This window comes from Heliangelus exortis, chromosome 13 (genome assembly GCF_036169615.1).
Source record: "Heliangelus exortis chromosome 13, bHelExo1.hap1, whole genome shotgun sequence".
NCBI classification, from domain to species: Eukaryota; Metazoa; Chordata; class Aves; order Apodiformes; family Trochilidae; genus Heliangelus; species Heliangelus exortis.
In genome coordinates this window covers 15,924,139-15,943,451 of record NC_092434.1, presented here as the reverse complement: position 1 = coordinate 15,943,451, position 19,313 = coordinate 15,924,139, and the positions used below count along the sequence as shown (strand labels likewise).

Here is a 19,313-nt window from a genome sequence, read left to right as displayed (position 1 = left end):
GGTGCATGCCGGGCAGGAGGCGGGACAGACGCCGTGAGGCGGGTGAGCGGCGGCGGTGTGGGTGTTGGAGGTGTCGGGGCGCCCTGCGCTGGGTCTGGACCCTGAGGGGTGCGTGAGGCCGCAGCATTTCAGGGCCCTGAGGAGGTGAGGCAGCGGCTTCTGGGGGCTGTCGCGCAGGTTTCGGGGTAGCACAGGGGGTAGCGAAAAGACTTCTTGCCGTCCCCTGTCGCGGGTTGTTCGTCAGGGGGGGAAGTTTCGGGCCGAGGCTGCTTCGCTGGCGGCCGGGCCTGTCCCAGGGTGACGCCCGCGCCGGGCGGGTGCTTTGCTTCGGCCTCAGGTCCCTCCTCAGGCAGGGTGTGGGGACCCCCAGGAGAGAGAGCTCCTTGGCTCCCCCACGGCCCGACGAGCTTCCCCTCAGGGTTAGGCGTTTTGCCATAAAAAAAAAATCTATTTTTCTTTTCTGGGCCGAGTTGATGAGCAGAGCTGGGTGACAAATTGGAGTTTAAAACACATATAGAGAGTTGTGTCAGGCAATCCCTAATGCTTCTGCTCAAGGCAGGTGTAATAGGGAAATTATATGTATGTGTACAGAGCTACAGTGGTGTGTGTTTGTTTTAACTGGAGCTCTTGTGGGTTGTATTGTGTGCTTTTGTTTTATTTTCACAGCCAGTATTTTGAGTATTAGACTGAAGCCAGAGCAGTGAAACTCCATCACAATTTTATGCTTGTAAAATTACAGGAAAGAATATTGGTTCTATCGTGGCTCAGACCAGGGCAACTACACATAATACATAAATAACACAAATCGAAATTAATCATGAAGACCTTTTGTGGAAGAGCCAATCCTACTACTGGTGCAATGGAATGGTTAGAAGAGGGTGAGGACTATGACTACCATCAGGAAATTGCAAGGTATGCTGGAAAGAACAGCACTAAACCTACCAAAAAAAACCAAACTCGGCATGTTTTTATAACAATTTTTGAGTTTATCTCTGTAGAAGTTCCAATGGTGTAAGATGACCAGATTGCAGGACAGTCTTAATGTTATAGTACCCTGTGTTGTACAAGGCAGACCTGCAAATGTAGAATTTTGTAAAGTGTTCTCCAAATACTTGTGTCTAAAAATTTTTGTACATTTTCTGGGGTGCTTAGCTTCATTCTGACATTGACAGAGTTCTAGCAAAATACATAGGTTGAATTTCATTCAAATCCCTGGTGCAACAAATAGTTGTCACTTGTCTATTCCTCTAGTAACTTTTTAAGAGCTTAATGTAATAGTTTGTAACAGTTGGGAAGATTAGATTTGGAATATCTCAGTAGTGCTACCCTTGAAAAAATGGGGACCAAAGAAATTTAAATCTTGGTAACAAGTGACAGACAATTTTTAGTCTGTCCTTTGTTGCTCTGTACTGCTCTGAATGAATCTATATCTGTCCTAGCTGTTTCACAGATGTTTTTCTACAGGCCTATGTATTTGATTTGTTGCTAAGGAGAAGATATATTCCAACACTTTCATAGTTCCTTTATATGCTGATGACCAGATCACTGAAATAACATTAATCCTTAGATTTGGGAAAGAATTATCCTCAAAGTGCATCTCAGTTTTCTGTGCATTAGTAGCCATGGGGACTAGTTGCCTTAGTAAGAGAAAACTAAAGAAGCTATGTAAGATGTAGGAGTTTTGTTGTGCTCTTCAGTATGTAGTATTTTAACTGGAGTTTTTTTATTATTATAGGTCACGCTATGCAGATATGCTTCATGATAAAGATAGAGTAAGTAGACATGCAAAAAAAATTTAATTGGTAAAAAAATAGCTATTTGCTTTCTCTTGAATAGCTGTCACTGCATGATTATACAGGTTTCATGTACGAAATGATGATCAGATTTGTACTTTTTAACATAACAGACCTGTTCTTAGGTGAACAGATGCCTTCTTACATCTGACTGTAGTGGTCTGTTTACAGCAAGATATTACATTTGCATTTGGTACCTGATTTTGCCATTTTATGCCTCTTATTTTTGACAGGGAGAGCTCATTAGATGAAATTTCAAAGGCAGTAAATGTGAATCTGGCCGCCTTAGTTTTTACAGGAATGGAAGTAAAGTTTGTCTTTTATTCTTTTCTGGTATTCTTAGCTTTTATTTACTACTTGGGATCAAGAAGAAAGTTGACATACTGTATCTACAGGCCTGATAAAGGCTGGAGTGAGTGGTTTAAATGTTCTTTCTACTCTAGCCCTGTAGTCAAAAGTCTTTTTAAAGACTTATGGTGCCTACACTATGAGTCTTGAATTCATACTGAGTTGAAATATGCCAGTTGGATCAGGCATTTAATAAGCTCAATAAGAGATCAAGTTGTGTCTGGGTAATTAAAACAACTCTACTGGAATTATAGATCAAAAGTATCTATTAAGAGTTTTTTGGAAAGGGATCCAGCTGTGTTGCAGGGGGGAAGTAATAATAATAAAACCAATATTATCTCACATGGATCTTATTATTTGCTCCAGAAAGTGTGCTGCATTTTTAAAATTATTCATGAACTATAAATAGCTGAGTGATCAATGATGATGTGAATATTGTGATAAAAATTGATGTACTTTATATAAACTGATCCTTCCAAAACCATGTGCTCTTGCTGAAAATGGCATTGGTGTGACTGTGTAGCATAAAGAATGTCTAGACCTTTTTCTAATTATAAACTCAGTTGGAGTTTTTCAGTAGATGGAGACATGAATCTGAATTCAAGGTACTTCAGCTCTTGTGCTTTCATGGTCATTATATGACTATTAGGATGGTGTTGCAGGGGGGAAATAATAAAAACAGTATTATCTCACATGGATCTTATTATTTGCTCCAGAAAGTGTACTGCATTTTTAAAATTATTCATGAACTATAAATAGCTGGGTGATCAATGATGATGTGAATATTGTGATAAAAATTGATGTGCTTTATATAAACTGATCCATCCAAAACCATGTGCTCTTGCTGAAAATGGCATTGGTGTGACTGTGTAGCATAAAGAATGTCTAGACCTTTTTCTAATTATAAACTCATAGTTGGAGAACATAAGATTTCTTCACAAAAATTAAAACTGTACATGGATAAAAGGTTACTGCTTTTTTCTTCTTCTTTTTTTTCCTCCCCCACAGAATGTGAAATATTACGAAGGTATTCGTGCTGCAGTGAGCAGAGTAAAAGAAAGAGGTGAGAAGGCAATTGTTCTGGACATAGGGACTGGCACAGGACTTCTGTCTATGATGGCAGCTTCAGCAGGTGCAGACTTCTGCTATGCAGTTGAGGTAAACATTTGTTATGGGTTGCAGGCACTTTTGCATGCATCTTCATAGCCTGTTTTTAGAGCTTCAGTGCAGTTGTTTTGTCTGCCAGACCAGTGCAGTAGATGTATTTCTGTTTTGTATTGAGGCTTCTGAAGTGCAAGCTTGATACTTTTATGTGTCAAAACCACTTAGGCCTTAAAATATAGTTGAAAAGGTTTAGTACATTTTTCTTTTTTGGGGCAGTTTCTGCAGATGTACAGGTTAAAATTTCTACATCAAGTTTTATAGTATTCTGTCTTCTACTTATCAAAACTTAGTGTAATGTGGAAAACTTTAATCAAGTTTTTGAAAAATGTGAGTATTCACTAACCATGTATTGATAAGTTTCAATTCTTGGCAATAGGATTCTGCAGCCCCTTAAGCATAACATGGACCACATGGTAATAAAGAGACTATCTCATAAAATGCTTTGTGATTAGATAGAGCATCTCCTTTTTTACTGGCATGTAAGAAACTAGTGTTAGCTTACTGGTTTGTTATACATTTGCTGTTACAGGTTTTCAAGCCCATGGCTGATGCTGCTGTGAAGATAGTGGAAAAAAATGGTTTTCGTGACAAGATCAAAGTAATCAACAAGCACTCGACTGAAGTCACAGTTGGCCCAGGTGAAAAACATAGGCTGGGGATAAAAAAATTGGCAAGAACCTCAAAACCATAAAGGAATATGTCTTACTTTCTATATGTTTTTAATTAAAATAAGTGTTTCAAAAAGAAATAACAGTATTTCAGTAGTAATTTTCATTTCATAGTAAACTTTTAATGGAAAATAATTTCTGTCGCAGGAATAAGGCTTTTTTAAAATTGTGTTTTAAGGATAGTATCTTCTTGAAAGAATTCTATTAAGTGTTAATATTCCAGTATTAAATTGTGTCTTTTAGATGGAGATATGCAATGTCGTGCAAACATCCTGGTAACAGAATTATTTGATACAGAGCTGATAGGAGAAGGAGCTTTACCAACTTATGAGCATGCACACAAGTATCTTGTACAGGTAAGAAAATAGGAATAGTCCAACCTTTCTTGAAATCAGCTCACATTTCAGCTGATGCAGTTTTCATGCATGTTAGTAAGTCATTGCCAAATGTGTTTACCCTTTGTTTTGAACACTCAGGAAGGATGTGAGGCAGTGCCTCACAGAGCAAGAGTATATGTCCAGTTAGTGGAATCCAAGAGAATGTGGTCCTGGAACAAACTGTTTCCTGTTCGTGTCGAAGCAGAAGATGGTGAAAAAATTATTGTCTCCCCTTCAGAAATGGAGAAGTGTCCAGGTGTTCCTTCTGTCTGTGATATTCAACTGAACCAGATGCCTTTAAGTGACTTCACCATCCTTAGTGACGTGGTGACTATGTTCAGGTAAGATAGGAACTGTTTTGTTCAAAACAACATTTCCCTACTGTGTAATATAAGTTGTCTCTGCAGCCTAGGAAGCTTGTAAATGAAGAATGCTAAATGATTTCTTTTTACAATTTTCATGCTTCTCTGCAGTGTGGATTTCAGCAAACCAGTAAGAAGTGCTTCTACCTGCTATAGAGTGCAACTAGAGCCCTTAAAGTCTGGCAAGGCACAAATTGTTCTCTCCTGGTGGGATATTGACATGGACCCCTCTGGGATGATAAATTGCTCAATGGCTCCATACTGGGTGAAATCCAGTTCTTCTTTCCAGGTAAAATATGGAGGCTTCAGATAGCATGATCAGATGACTAATTATTTTGAGTGAGGACTGTACTGGATGTTTTAAGCAGCTGTATAGGAATTTTGCTACTGTTTTATGTATTGGAAGATGCTAAATAAGCAAATTGTAGAAATAATGATAGTTAAAGATAGTTGTACCTGCTTTAGGTTTTCTGTAATGGGAACCTTAAATGTGAGCTTTAATGTAAAGCTTAAAAAATGAAGGCTCCAGATTTTTTTCTTTCTTTCAATTTTGAGAAGTAAACCAAAGATTTCCACATTTTTTACCTTAACTCCCTTGTGAAAATACTACTCCATGGTGTTACTCTATTACATTTCCAAAGAAGTCCTAACTTATGGTAATATATGTGTAGATATATATATATATACTCCCATTAAAAAGATTGGTGTGGGAGAATGCTGGGTTGCTACTGGATAATTAGAGGAACAGAAGGTAACTTACATCAGATTCCTGTGTTTTTGTCTGAATGTACTTACTAACAGGATAAGCTTAGTCAAAAGTAAGCTAGAAAATGTTTGAGAATAAAATTGGAAACTATCAAGCTTCAGGTGTTCAGTCAGCTTAGAATTACCAATTGTCTTGAAACATTAGCAATACAGAAAATAGCTTTTTGAAAGAGTTACACTTAGTGACCTAATTTGATGCACAAGGCTCTAGCCAGCAGTTACTGTCAGTAATTCAATATAGGGTTCTGACAGAAGTGGATTTTAGAGGTGAGACAGCATCAATAAATGCAGTGAATTTGTATTTATTTTTCATTTGATTAAAATACAAGCTTAGTTTATCAGCAAGCCAGTGATCTCAGGCTTATTTTATTGTAAGAAATTTATATAAAACATAAATGGATGGGGCCTTGAGCAACCTGACCTAGTGGGAGGTGTCCCTGCCCATGGCAGGAGGGTTGGAACTTTATGATCTTTAAGGTCTCTTTCAACTTGAACCATTCTGTTAGTCTGTGAAGTATGATTTGTTGATACATAAACTGTATTAGTCCTTATTTAACCTTGCTAATGTGAACAAGATTCTTTCAAGTAGTCATAACCTCAGTGCTTCACAGTTGTGTCCATTCTGACTAACTGATTTTTTGCTATTTACTTTCTGTTCACTACTTATGAGTTACTTCCAGAGGTTTTGTCTGTCAATCCTTTTCAGTGGAGAGATCACTGGATGCAGTGTGTGTATTTTCTTCCAAATGAGGAGCCAGTTCTCCAGGGTGAGAAGGTGTCCCTGACTGCCTGTCGTGATGAGTACTCCCTGTGGTACAACCTACAGAAAGTCAGGTAACAATAGTTGTGTGTCAAAAAGGGTGTTACTTTACACCAAGCTTGAGTATTTGCTGCTCTTAGAGCAGCAGTTTGTAGGAGAGCAAGATAACATAAAGATGAGGAAGTGATGAAGTGAAGAGGTGAAGAAGTGATGGCCCACTTTATGGGCAATGCACAGTTGAAAAAAGAAAAAGCAGCACATTATGCTTAAAAACAGTTGAAGTTTGGACTGCAGGCTCCTCGAGTCATTCTGTGACAGAGAAACAAAAAAACCCACTCATGGCTGGTTTCTGGAAATCCTAAAATAGGCATAGATCAGCTGAGCTAGCATATTGGTAAAGGAGTGAAATAAATGCTATCCTGTCTCAGTTTCCTGTTTTCCCAGTCAGCACTGTCTTTTTGGCCTTAATGCCTTTTGCTGAAATTAAAAGGAGCTTAATAATGTTGGTTGTGATGACAGTCACAGCTCTGACTTTAGAAGGTAATGTCTGAATTTTATGTGCCTTTTTTACTTAGGAATCCAAACAAGTAACTTCTTCCTAAAAAGAAGTTAGATCAAAGCCTAAAATCGTAGTGGGAAAGTTTAGGAGGTTCTTGGTTTTGTCTTTTAAAAATGTGAAAATTGGCTCTTTGTTTCATTTGGGAATGTAAAGCTACAAAAATGTCCCTGAAGAAAAAGTAAATTTCAACAAGTAACAGTGAAGCCCACGTGCAGTAACATGCCTATTAGCTATAATGCATAACTGTACCTGTTTGCTGCTGTAATGTTACTGCTGCTGTAATTAATACTTCACTGATTTTTTTTCTCCAGAGAAGAGGAGAATAAAGCAGATATTCGTGTTGAGAGTCCAGTTTGTAGGTGCCAGGCTCACCTCCTCTGGAACAGACCCCGCTTTGGGGAACTGAATGATCAGAACAGAACAAGCCAATATATCAAGTCTTTGATGAAAGTGAGTATTATCTGTAGGTTTTTTAGCTGTTGTGATAGCTGTAGGTATTGTTTTATTTGCAATAGGATTTGTTTCACCCTTGTTAAAGGACTTGGCTCACAAAGTATCTGTTATTTACACTGGCAGATGTAAGATACACTTTGTAATGAAAACTTTGGTATTTTTTAAAATAGTAAGTAGCCATTTTGCATTGGAATTTGTAGCAGCTCTGTATATGTGTTGGAAAGAGTACTGGTAGTTGAGTACAGACACAATAAATTTTTATGCACACCTTTTCTGACGAAAAAGAAGGGGATTACATGAACATTTCTTACAGGATTCTGTTCTGCTTGAGGTGGTTATATTGATCCAGTATATTGATACTGGATCTCTCAGTCGAAGTATATAAAGTGGGAAAAAATGCCACAAAAATGTCTAGAATTTGAAAACTTTTTCATCTGGAATAGAAATACCAATGACTTTATTTTCTGTAGGTTTTGAAAGCAGATAGTGTTTGCCTTTGTATCAGTGATGGCAGCCTGCTGCCTGTGCTGGCTCACTGTCTTGGAGCAAAGCAGGTACAGTGCTTCCTGTTTTTCTGATCTTTGCATTTTAGCTTGTTCTTTGTTCTCTTTATGTAATTTCAGCATTTCCATCCTGTTATTTACTTGTTTCTAAAAACCTTTTCAGTAACAAGTGAGAAGGAGGCTCCCATTGTGATAAAGTGGAGGTTAAATTAATCTCTGATCAAGATGAAGTCTAGGTAGATAATAATCACCAATTTTAAATGTTTATCAATGTGGAGCCTTGTATGAAAGGGGTATTCCTCATTCCCCACGGATTCCTATTTGCTATCTTGTATCTTGGTGCTTTTGGAAATACTCTTTCTACCAACCTAAACGTCTGGCAATTCTATTTTTCTTTTATGTTTCCAATTCCATAGTTACATTTATTTTCTAATCTGTAGTGGAATGTCTGTCATGGTAAGATGGGAAGCAGTAAGAATACTAAGTCTGTGTGTAAACAAGAATCTAGAGCTGCCTTTCATGGGATCTCTCAAGGGCTCTTCAACCTAAAATCTGTTACAGTTAGACTGAATATCTGGGTATGTGTAGTGTAATGTAATAATCCTGAGGAAGATGCTAGGCAATAATGTGGGAATGTAAATTTCTGGAAATAAATGAACATGCTGAGTTAAACTAGTGGTCCATGGTCCCTGTATTTTGGTCTTTAGTAGTGTCTAGTCACAGATTACTATTGAGGAGAGAGGAAATGAATAGGATGGACAGAAACTTGATTAATAATTTTCCTACCCTGTAGCAGTATATTAGCTCACTATTCACCAGTTTTAGATAAGACCTAATTTTTTTCTTATTTCAAAAGGCTGGTGTGCTGCATTGCACATCTGATCTCTTTCCAGCTTCTGGCAGTCAGATCACATGAAATAGTGCTTACAAGTAGTAAGGTCTAAAGGTGGTTGATTCAGCATGCTGGCCAATATGCTTGCATTTGCTCAGGAGTAAACACATGCCTAGAGCAAATGTTAAAATGTTGTGTATGTCTTAAAAAATGAAAAACCAAGTACTTGGCATCCTGTTGGATTTTTTTTTCTTGTGTGGCTGTGAAAACAGCATTGGTTTGCCTGTACTATTGGGAGTGGTTTTGTTGTTGTTACAGAGGTAACTGTGGAATTAAAGGGATGGTTCTTATCAGGTGTGTTTACTATGGCATCAGAATAGTTCCTTCATTGTTAATTTGCATATTCTTTTAATTGAAAATTATAAACCTAGCTTGACTTATGTATTTCCTTTAGGTGTTTACGTTAGAAAACTCTTCTGTGTCCTGTTCTGTCATGAAAAAAGTGAGTATTCAATTTTCTGTTAAAGCCATAGACAGATGCCTTTGATTGTCCTTGCATCAATTGCTTGGAAGTTAAATCAGTGCAATTAATGGATTTGATTCTACAGTTTGACTGGACTGTTGTGGGACATGTTGAGGGGAGAGGAGGTCTTTATTATTTCCTGGTATTTGTACAGAGCTTAATGGAAGTACTTGAAGGAACACATCCCACTGGGGATATATCCAATCTCATAGTGTTAGCCACAGGTGAATAAACCACTGGGGAAGCTGAGCCAAGCAGAGGGAATTGCCAGTACTTGATCTCTCTTGCAGATGCTCATCTGCCTGAGCTGCTGCTCTGCTGCCCTGGTTGCATTGGTGATAAAAGCTGAGCTCTTTATTCCTGACTGTTGGTGTAATGTGAGAGGATCCTGGTAGTTTGTACCAGTCTTACAAGGAAAGTGGCACAGAGCAGTTCTGTCTTACAGCTGGGGCAAGATCAGAATGCCTGCTCTTCTCTTTGGCTCTCAGGAGACAGCAGGGAATGGATCTTAAATGCAAGCAATGTTTCAGCTGCTTCCTTGAGGCAGAGCACAGAAAGCCCTGCCAGTGGAGTGGAGGCTGTTCAGGAGAGGCAGCTAATGTCTAATAAGTTACTGGAAGCAGCTTTCTGAAGTCATCATTCAGCTGTGTCTTTTTCAGTGGTCAATATGTATTTGAAAGAAGTCTATCTCAGCCCTGTGGCTTAGGAGCACAAAAACATGGGCAGCAGGCAAATTAGGACAGAAAACTTGTCTCAAACAGAAGCCAAATATGCTGTGTATTCATAGCTGAAGTATTTTTTGTCTTTCTTGACTATCTTTGCCATATGCTTCAAAGTAAAAATGTTTGAAGGTGAGGCAGCTTTTGTGTTATCTGCCTTTTTATATACTTAATTGAAGGAATGTGTAGGGCATGTGCCATGTTGTCTCCAAGTGCATGCACCCTTCTAGAGCAGACTGGTATCACCCAGGTGAGCTATGGTAGGCAGTTTTTAAAAATTTTCTTTTTGCTATTGGTCTATTTTTTGTTTATTTTCAATAAAGTTATTATTTTGGTATGGATCTGAGTGTCAACTGCAGCTTTTGGTACAGGCAATGTGCTATTTTTTTTTTATTAAGTTTTTTAGAGCAAATAATATTGAAGATAAAATTAAAATAATAGAAGCACGTCCTGAGTTGCTGTCATCTTCTCATCTGGAAGATAAAAAGGTATGTCAAGGTAGTCCAATTCTGAATTTCAGTGGGGTGTTGGGTAAAAGTGAATCTTGCTTTCCTACTGTGACCACCATGAATCCCATTATATAGGAAATGTAATTGAGAAGATGGTTCAGAACTTGTCCCACAAAAACTTTGTGAGGCTAAAGATTGTGGGAGGGGTTTCACTTGGCTTTTGAAAGGGTGTGACTTTCCCTTGCTGCAAAATCCATACCAGTTGTTCAGGCAATTACACTGGTTTAACTGCATATCTTTTTCTAGGCTGTAGCTCTTGTCACTCAAGCCACTCAGAAGATTGCAGTCCATATAGAAATACTTAAATAGCATCCTTAAGTTTAAAAATTCAAAATTCTGTGATGCTCGTTACAAAGCCTTCAGACCTAAAACTGCAACATTTTCCTACAAACTTTACTGTAGGAAAATACATCTCAAAATTTGATAACTGAAATCAAAAAGATGTCTTGTTCAGTATATGCAGCGTGCAGTAGTTAAATCTTTATGCAGCAGTAGAAGGTTTTTTCTAGGTTGCATTGTCAACTACTGAAGATGTAAACAGTCTGTGTTACTGAGTCATTCTTAATTATAATGCTTTTCATCTCCTTCCTTCTTACCAAGATTTCTGTTCTTGTGGGAGAGCCATTTTTTACTACAAGTTTGTTGCCATGGCATAACCTGTATTTCTGGTATGCTAGGACAGCTGTGACCAGTCACTTAGCCAGCAATGTCACTGTCCTACCTCAGTCTGCTTCTTTGCACATGATGATTGTGGAGTTTCAGGTGAGTTTGCTTGCAACTGTCCATTTGATATTTATAGAAAGCCACTTAAATCTGAGTACTCTTCTAGGATTGTTTAAGTTCATCTCATCTTTATACTGTTCACTTCAATGTTTTGCACTTGTGACCTCAGAAAATAGTATTTGACATCCTGAAGATGAGTTGGCCATTTCAGCCATCTCTTATCAGAAAATTAACTCAATTTTACTACTTTAAATGAAAGGGCTGATTTTTTTAAAAACACATCTTTATGTTTGAGATATATTACTGAAGCATGTGAGAACATGCATGTGAGAACTGTGGTTATTTATAAAATGATATATTCTTCAAAATTCCAGTTTTTTAAATGATGCTTTATGAGTTTAATACTGTAGACAGGATTCATAGTTGCATGATTCAGTCTAGGAATCCTAAAGGCAAAAGTTGACTGAATCATTGCCAGTCCAGTGGACTGCTGAAGTCAGTGAGAGGCATAGTATGACATGGCTGAAATTATTTTACTGATCTTTGAAGTGGCAGAGGGGAAGTATGGTAGTTCAATAGGCTCCAAGATGTTTGATGTAACTGGGAGCACTTAACATATGCTGGGTAATGGAAATGGGGGCCTTAAGGCTTTAATAACCCTGAACTATGAATAGGGTTGTTGAGAAGCTTGGCACATTCTGTAGAGGAGCTGAAAACTGGAAACAGTGGCTAAAGAATTTGTGACTTGCAAAATATTTTCTCAGAACACACTATCTTCTGATTATTGCAGTAGTTCTGATGGTTTAGGCATGTAGAGATAGTAGACTTGTTACTGAATGTCTAATCTACAGCTAAAATTAAAATAATTTTCTGTTTCTCTTAATAAAGCCAAAGAACAAACTGTTTTGGTTTTTTTAGGACTTATGGAGAATCCGGAGCCCCTGTGGGACCTGTGAAGGTTTTGATGTCCAAACTATGGATGATATGATCCAAGTAAGACAACTGAAAATATTTTCAGCACAAGTCTTAGCAAAACAGAACAAAACTCACCTTGTCTTAAAAAAGTCCTTAGTGACTGTTGAAAAATTTGTATGTAAACACCATTGGTTTAGTTTTTCATAGATATGGTTGCTATTTAGGTCTTGCAAAATGGCAACTTCTGTTTTGGGGTTGTATGTTTCTTCTCCTTTGCCATGCTTTTCAGTCATTTGCTGTGTTCTGAAACAACTGTTCATTCAAAAAGAAAAATACTGCTCTAAAAATCTTGTTCTGAAATTGAAATCAGGTCACTTGGTAGTTTGACTGCTGAGAGCCATAGTCATAGCAAGTAGTTCATGCCTGAAGTACATGTGTTCCCTTGTGCCTAAGAAGTGCAGTCCTGTCCTCTTGTAGCTTAATTGATTAAATATTCTGGGTTCAGGACACATAATTAACTTGAAAAACACAACTGTTTGGATTGTGTTCAGATGGTTTCGTTTCTTTCTTCAGAATTCTCTGAATTTTAGGGAATCAAAGGAAGCAGAGCCTCATCCTCTGTGGGAATATCCTTGTAAGTCACTCTCTGACCCCCAGCAACTTTTGACATTTGACTTCAGAGAGACTGTTCCACAACACTGTCTCAGCACAGAGGGTTCTGTAAACCTTGTACGGTGAGTTTTCTCAGTGCAGTAAGTGTTCTTTTCATGGTTAATTTTTTCTCCATATTCAAGCTCTGTGTCTGTGTGTATATAGATATTGTGTGTATAAATATATTATATAGAAGGTGTAGTTAATTAGTTGGAATGTACTCAACAGCTTTTAAAATTGTCATCAAAAGTTGTGGAAGTTACTCTAACATGAATTTCCTGTGGTTATTTGCAGTAGGCTCTCACCAGATGGGTAATTCCTTAGATAATATGCCTGTATTTCAAAACTAACATTTTTCTAGATGCTATTGTGATTTCTGACTTAAGCAGATTAATTTAAAGTTTAAAAACACCCAGGCAAGAGTTTATTTTCTCTAATCTTTTTTCTCTGTTACTGCATTCTTGCAGAAAAGTTCTTACTGAGCTTTTGAAATTATTGTGTATTAGCTTTAAAGTGTACACTATTCTAACTATAACTGTGACAGTCTTGGTATTTGCCACATCTTTGGAGATATTTTTTCATTATAATCCAAACTACAGATTTTATTTAATTCTGTTCAAACTTGAAATTCTGTTAAGAATTAAAAACCAGTGAAAAGTTATTTTTTACTGTCTAGAGCTTACATAGCTTAAACATTGTGGTAATTATTTCTTCCTTTTTGTGAAACAAAATTCAGGGTTTAAAAAAATCCAGAACCATCTGCATGGAGTCTCTGTGTCTTTGTATTTACAGGCAACTTCTGTTCTTTGGGGAACAGACACTTGTAGTAGAGATGTATGTGGTAGAAATTTTCTTAAAATTCAGAAATAGTAGTGGCTGAGGTCTCTGAAGGAAGTACTTCCAGATATGCTGAATAATCTTAATAATCACTTACAAAATCATTCAGATTTTTTGAGACAAGTTATTCATGCATTTACAGTTTTCACCTAAATTATGTGAGGAATGGGTGCAGTGTTTAAGCTGTCAGTATTGTGTAAATTAACAGTTTTTGATCTTCCAACTCTCCCCAGGAAAGGAAAGAGCCATGGAGCAGTTCTATGGATGGAATATAATCTAATTGCTGATATCTCTGTTAGCACAGGACTGATGCACATATCAAATGAAAAGGTATCTCTTCAGTCTTAGTTTGTTATGTTAAAGTCTACAGGATAACAGTTCAGAAAAATGGGTCTCTGCTGGGCATGTTTGGTTTATGCAGTAGTATTCTTTGTTTTAATACCATGAGAACTTGTAGAGCTATGTACTCAGGTTTTTGGAGAAAGCAGGAGATGTTCCTTAAAATGGGAGAGTCTGAATTGGATCCAAGTGCTTTCGTTGTTTTGAACCACATTCAGAACTTAAATGTGATCCTAGCTCAAAGTAGTATTTATTTATACAGATCCCTTTTCTTAGTTTAACAAGAGCAAAATTTTGAGGGGAAGGAGGAAGTATTTTCAGTATTCTATCTAAATATTCTTTGACCCAATCCATTTTTGCCTCTACAACTTCACTGTGTAGTGTAGCACAACTCTCCCATCACTGTGTACCAAACTGGCAACAACTATTCTTGTGCTCTTAATGCATTAGTAATAAAATCATGGAGTTTTAACTGCTTTCTGTTTAACTTTCTCCTCTAGGGAAATTGTGAATGGAATCCCCACTGCAAGCAAGCTGTCTATTTCTTCAGTTCTGTTATTGAATCAGAAACTTTGTCAGATCTTCCTAGTGCTGTCACATATGCTATAAATTTCAATACAAAGACAGGAGAGATTACCATGGATTTTAAGCCATTATAAAATACTTTTCCTTTTACTTGTACTCATAAATTATAAGAAATCTACACAGAATTTTTTTTATGTGGCAGAGGGATTTTTTTTTTATTGTGCTCAGAGACCAAATTGACTGTTCTTAGAAACTTTTTGGTTTTGATTTCAAAATATATAGTTGAGGAGGTAGGGAGGAATCTTTACTTATAGACAGATATACACATACTTATTATCATCTGTTTCAGTGTGAGACTGGTATTTTGGAAAGAAGAAAACAGTTCAGCTGTTCTACTCACTTGTAGACCTGTGTGAGTTGTAGCTATTGCTACAAAAGTGAAATGGTCAGTGAATTGAAGTATGATGCACTGATGTTCTGCTGGAGTCAGAGATGCTGCATTTCTGAAGAGATGTTTACCTAACAGTGACTGAAGTCTGGAAAAGATGTAACTGGAAATTCAAAGATGAACATATTCAGGTTAATTGGAAGTGACAAAGTGTTGCTCATCTGACCAGATACAGAAGGACTTGCAAATCTGTAGATATTTAATATGCATTCTGTGTTAAAAAATGTGGCCTTATATTCATTCTATCAGAGGTCTAAGTATCTGCCAGTTAAGCTGAATTGTATGTTCTGCAAAAACACATGCCCACAACTGAGGTTTTCTTACTTGCATTCCAAATGAGGTTGGTAAAATCTGTAGTATGTGACCTGTGTGCAATTAATTCTGATTTAGATGAACAACCAGTTGATGTATCTGTTTTGTATGTGTGACCTGTTAAGGGAAATACAAAATCACTGTACTGCCATGTCAGCCAGCTCCAGAGGCAGCTCCTATTTCCTCTGAGCAGCAACTTCAGCAAGGTGAAAGGAATACCAGAAAAAAGCCATGAGGGAGCAGGAGCCTTCTGTACTTGACTTTCCTGGTCACACTGATACAGAATTCTGGTGAGTAGGAATTATTTCCTCTTTTCCTTCATAAGAGTGTGATCATATTTATAGCTCACATGTTGTTATAAGCTGTACAACTGTAAAGGGAACAGTAAGGCAAGGCCAAGCCTTTTGAATGGTAAAGTCTTCACCTTTTATAAAAGCAAAAAGAAGGTACAGAGACAGTTACACTAGTCTGAATGCATAAGGCTTGCATTTTATAGCTTCTGAAGAAGATGATAACACAGAAGAAAATGTAGATGCTGCCCATGGCCTGATGCAGAACAGATGTGCTGCTGTTCTTGTTCCATAATTGAAATAGTTTCTGAGGGTGCTTTGCACTTAACTGCACAAAGAATTCTGGATCTAACAGAAGCATACAGTGTTCCAAAGGGAACACAGAACTCATAGCAATTTATTAGAATTTGTATGTTTGAAAAATAAGAGCAAACTGCAACCTAATTTAGGTATTTAATGTCTAGTGTTAACTTTCTCAAAGATAACTGTATGGATGTGCCTGAATCCTACTGCCTAAGCTAAAAATAAACCAGAGAGATTTGCTAAAATGCCAAAGGGAAGAAATCCATATTGATGGGAATTAGCTTTTTGTTATCAGTGTTATTTATGTTGAAGATAGGTGGACACTCCTGTAGATGGTAGGCATGGTGACTTGAGAGCCTTTTTAATCCCTTGTGATATTGTGAGGCTGGGGACTATTTGGTGTAGTGAAGGTGGAAGGTATGGGCTAGATACAGTAGCTAGCAAATCTGCAGCACTCTTCTTCCAGAACTGAACTGTGGCAATCAATATGAATCATATTATCTGCATGTGAGGACAAATGTCTTGTATTTCACTGTACCTGGAGTGCTAATTGTGTCACTCCTTTCTAAAAAATAAAAAAGCTGGAAAGATGAAACACTGAATGTATTTTAGCACTTGTGGATTCCTTAGAACAGAATGTGATGGGTGTGCTGAGGAAGCCTGTGTGGTTTAACTCGCTGTGAGTGTGATCAACATTAATGTGTGGGGCTTATGCTCGTGTAGGCATTGAAACTGCTTTGAGGATTTATTTAAAAGGTGCTGGAAGCTGATACATAGAAGCAAACCCTTACTATGGATGTTTCCACAAAGTCACACACTTTTCATTAACTTCTGTTGCAAGTCTGGGTGACTTGAGGAAAGATTTGCTCATTTATTAAAGAGTATTCAGTGTATGTATCAGTCTTTATTGGCTTCCATGAATTTTTGAGGTTGGACTTCAAACCTTCATGTGATCTGTAAATCAGGTGGAAAACAGCTGCTTTTAAGGGGATACTGGCCATTCCATATATGCAAAAACAAAGCAAAAATATTCTTCCAGCTCTGTTCTTTTCCACAGGGCATTTTACTGTAAGCACACACATGGGGGAGGAAAGTCTCTGTATCAGAAATAAACACATCTACTCAGTAGCATTATTCAGATTTTTTCCCCAGGCCTGTCAGAAGCATTGCCATGAGATGCTGAGTTGCAAGAGCTTCTGTCTGGCTACTGGCATCTTAATGAGCAGAGCAAGAATCCTGCTTTCTCTTGGAAGGAACCTTCACTGTGTGGCCATCACAGGCAGTTTTTTTTATAAATTACAGTAGCTTTGATCCTGGACCTGCAGGCATAGATGGGCATTTCAGTAGAAAAAAGATCTCCTGTCATCACTGAATTACCAGTGTTAAAGTTCATGTATTGTATGAAAGACAGTGTATAACTCACAGTTGTTTTTTTTTAATGAGGAAGAAGAGATGCTTACACTAATATGCAGGTGATACAGGTTTCAGGTTTGCAAGTCACAAAATCTGGCCATTCAACTTCTCTATCATAGTTTTGCTGCAAAAATAGTAACTTTTCTGTAGCTATGAATTGTAATGAAAGTCTTTTGAGTACATGGTAGTTACCACACCAGAGTTCCACAAGAGGGTGCTGATAATCCACTTTTAAATTAGGTCGGTTTCCTTCTTAAAGTTACTTGCAAATGCTCTCATGTGCAAATAAAATATTTGTGAGGTCCTAAGATGCACCATACATATATGCACTGAAATAGAAAATTAGTAAAAAAACTGACAGCGGCTATGAAGACTAAAACGGACATAACAAACAGACTGGCAACAAAGTGCCACGTGTTAAATACACATTGTCATGGCCCTAGTGAAGGACCAGGCTTGCATTTAGTTGTAAAGGATGTTTTCTAAGTCATGGTGGAAGGAACATTTGTTCCTTTATTTGCAAAACGGATATCTTTTGTCTGAAGGCTGGGCAGTTTGAGTACTGAGATCCTGGAGCTTGCTTTTCTCCTTCATTAGTTCCTTTGAAACTGCTGTGTGTAGGCTTCCTGTATTTAACAAGATAGAGGGTGCAGTTCAGAACTAATTCATTTATTCACTCATCTTTTGTATTCTCTTAGTGATTACAGCAGGTTGTTAGGAGAAGACACTATCAAAGCTTCCTAGATTTTTCTAGTGAGGAATGTGAGCTGAATACAATGGGTGCTTGTGTTGTCGTTCTCCCTTAATGACTGTAATGGCACTGCAAAATGTTAATTTGGTTTGGTACTTAATGATTTTAAAACTTGACATTTATGAGCATTTAATGATTTAGATGCTTCTCAGAGAGAGGTATGTGTCGTTATTCCTATTTTTCAGATGAGAAAAAACTGAGCTTTGTGTGGGTGTTTCAAGTGTTTCATCTGCCCCAGGCTCACTATAAGATTAGGGCCTCAGAGCTAAAAATTACTTGCCTAAGGCCATGCAGAATCAACTAATCCCTTGACTCCTTTACTCTGCTTTAATCATTTGTTTTCTTAGTGCAGTGTGATTTCAAATGCAGCCTGATGAGGTTTGACCGAGATACAGCAGATAAAGACTCTGAGGCAGTAAATCCTTAGATACTTCAATAATTAAAACCATGGGGTTTACTTATATGGTTTTAACATATAAAATATATTCATATATTTTATATTTATATATAATATTTCAATATATAGGTAATACATGTACATTTACAAGGTCCTCGAGCTCTGGTTTTGTTTTGAAAAGCTGTCATGAAGATGACCCACTTTTATCCCTTTTTTCCCCCCAAACAGAATTCTCTCTAGGATTTGAGAGCCCTAAAGATGCTTGTTTTGTGGACAGGGGCACTAATCAAAGCATGAGAGCTGATTATCTTCCTGCGTGCAAAGGGAAAGCATTGCAATTGCAGGTCTGATGATGCTCTTCCTAGGGCTGTGGGCACAGTCCCAGGCTCACTCAGCTCTTTACACACCGGTCTGGCCACAGAACCTCCTCCTAAAGCGCAGCTGTGTGACATCCTGCAGCAGCAGCCTGCTGGCTGTGGGTGCTGTCTCTTGCTCCTGTTGTTTTCTGCAGCCTCTGCTCTTTCCTGCCTTGCACATCACTCAAGATGAAGTCTTGCTTTGGAGGTGGGCACTGATAGTTCACTGAGTGGACTCCTGCTGCCTGAGGCTGCTGGATCCTGGCCGTGTCTGCATGCCCAGGAAGAGGCTGCTCACTTCACGTTGGAGTGAAACCAATTGTTCACAACCCTGATATTCATCAAATAAATCAAGCTGTGGTGGTGAACGGGGTAGGAGGGAGAGGCAGTCTTCCCTGCACCACATGAAAACGTCGTATTTCTTCTTGGCTGCGGTATTTCTGGGAACAGCACTGTAGGTCTACATGCACAATCTCATGCCTACATCTATGGCAGGGCAGGGCTGAGGAGCACCCCTCTCACCAAGGACAAACGGGCGAGTGCACCCACAATTAATTAGCAAGAAACCCGCTCCCCTGGCACCTCTAACCCCAGAGGTGAAGGAGAGGCAGGAAGGGGCCCGTTTGGCCCTCAGGCCCCTCAGGATCGCGGTTTTCCCGCCACCCCGCACCTCGCCCAGGCCGGCCCTGGCCTCGCGCCCCCGCTGCTCCTTCTCGCG

The 19,313-nt window shown here is 38.3% G+C and overlaps 1 protein-coding gene across 7 annotated transcripts; it reads left to right on the top strand.

Annotated features, from left to right (window-relative positions):
* The first annotated feature begins 28 nt into the window (after window positions 1-28).
* On the top strand, window positions 29-16,806 carry PRMT7 (protein arginine methyltransferase 7). 7 transcript variants are annotated; one of them, XM_071756991.1, is made up of 18 exons: window positions 29-108; window positions 740-912; window positions 1,736-1,772; window positions 3,150-3,299; window positions 3,835-3,943; window positions 4,217-4,329; window positions 4,450-4,691; window positions 4,824-5,001; window positions 6,184-6,311; window positions 7,108-7,246; window positions 7,720-7,803; window positions 9,039-9,086; window positions 10,225-10,314; window positions 10,936-11,097; window positions 11,977-12,051; window positions 12,547-12,707; window positions 13,695-13,791; window positions 14,301-16,806. In XM_071756991.1, exons 2-18 carry the CDS (start codon window positions 818-820, stop codon window positions 14,457-14,459), a joined length of 2,067 nt encoding a protein of 688 aa, XP_071613092.1. In that variant the 5' UTR covers window positions 29-108; window positions 740-817; the 3' UTR covers window positions 14,460-16,806. The 7 variants fall into 7 exon arrangements, with proteins under 7 accessions (XP_071613092.1, XP_071613090.1, XP_071613093.1 ...); XM_071756989.1 differs by having other exon boundaries at window positions 30-144; XM_071756990.1 differs by having other exon boundaries at window positions 32-144; window positions 667-912.
* The last annotated feature ends 2,507 nt before the right edge of the window (window positions 16,807-19,313 follow it).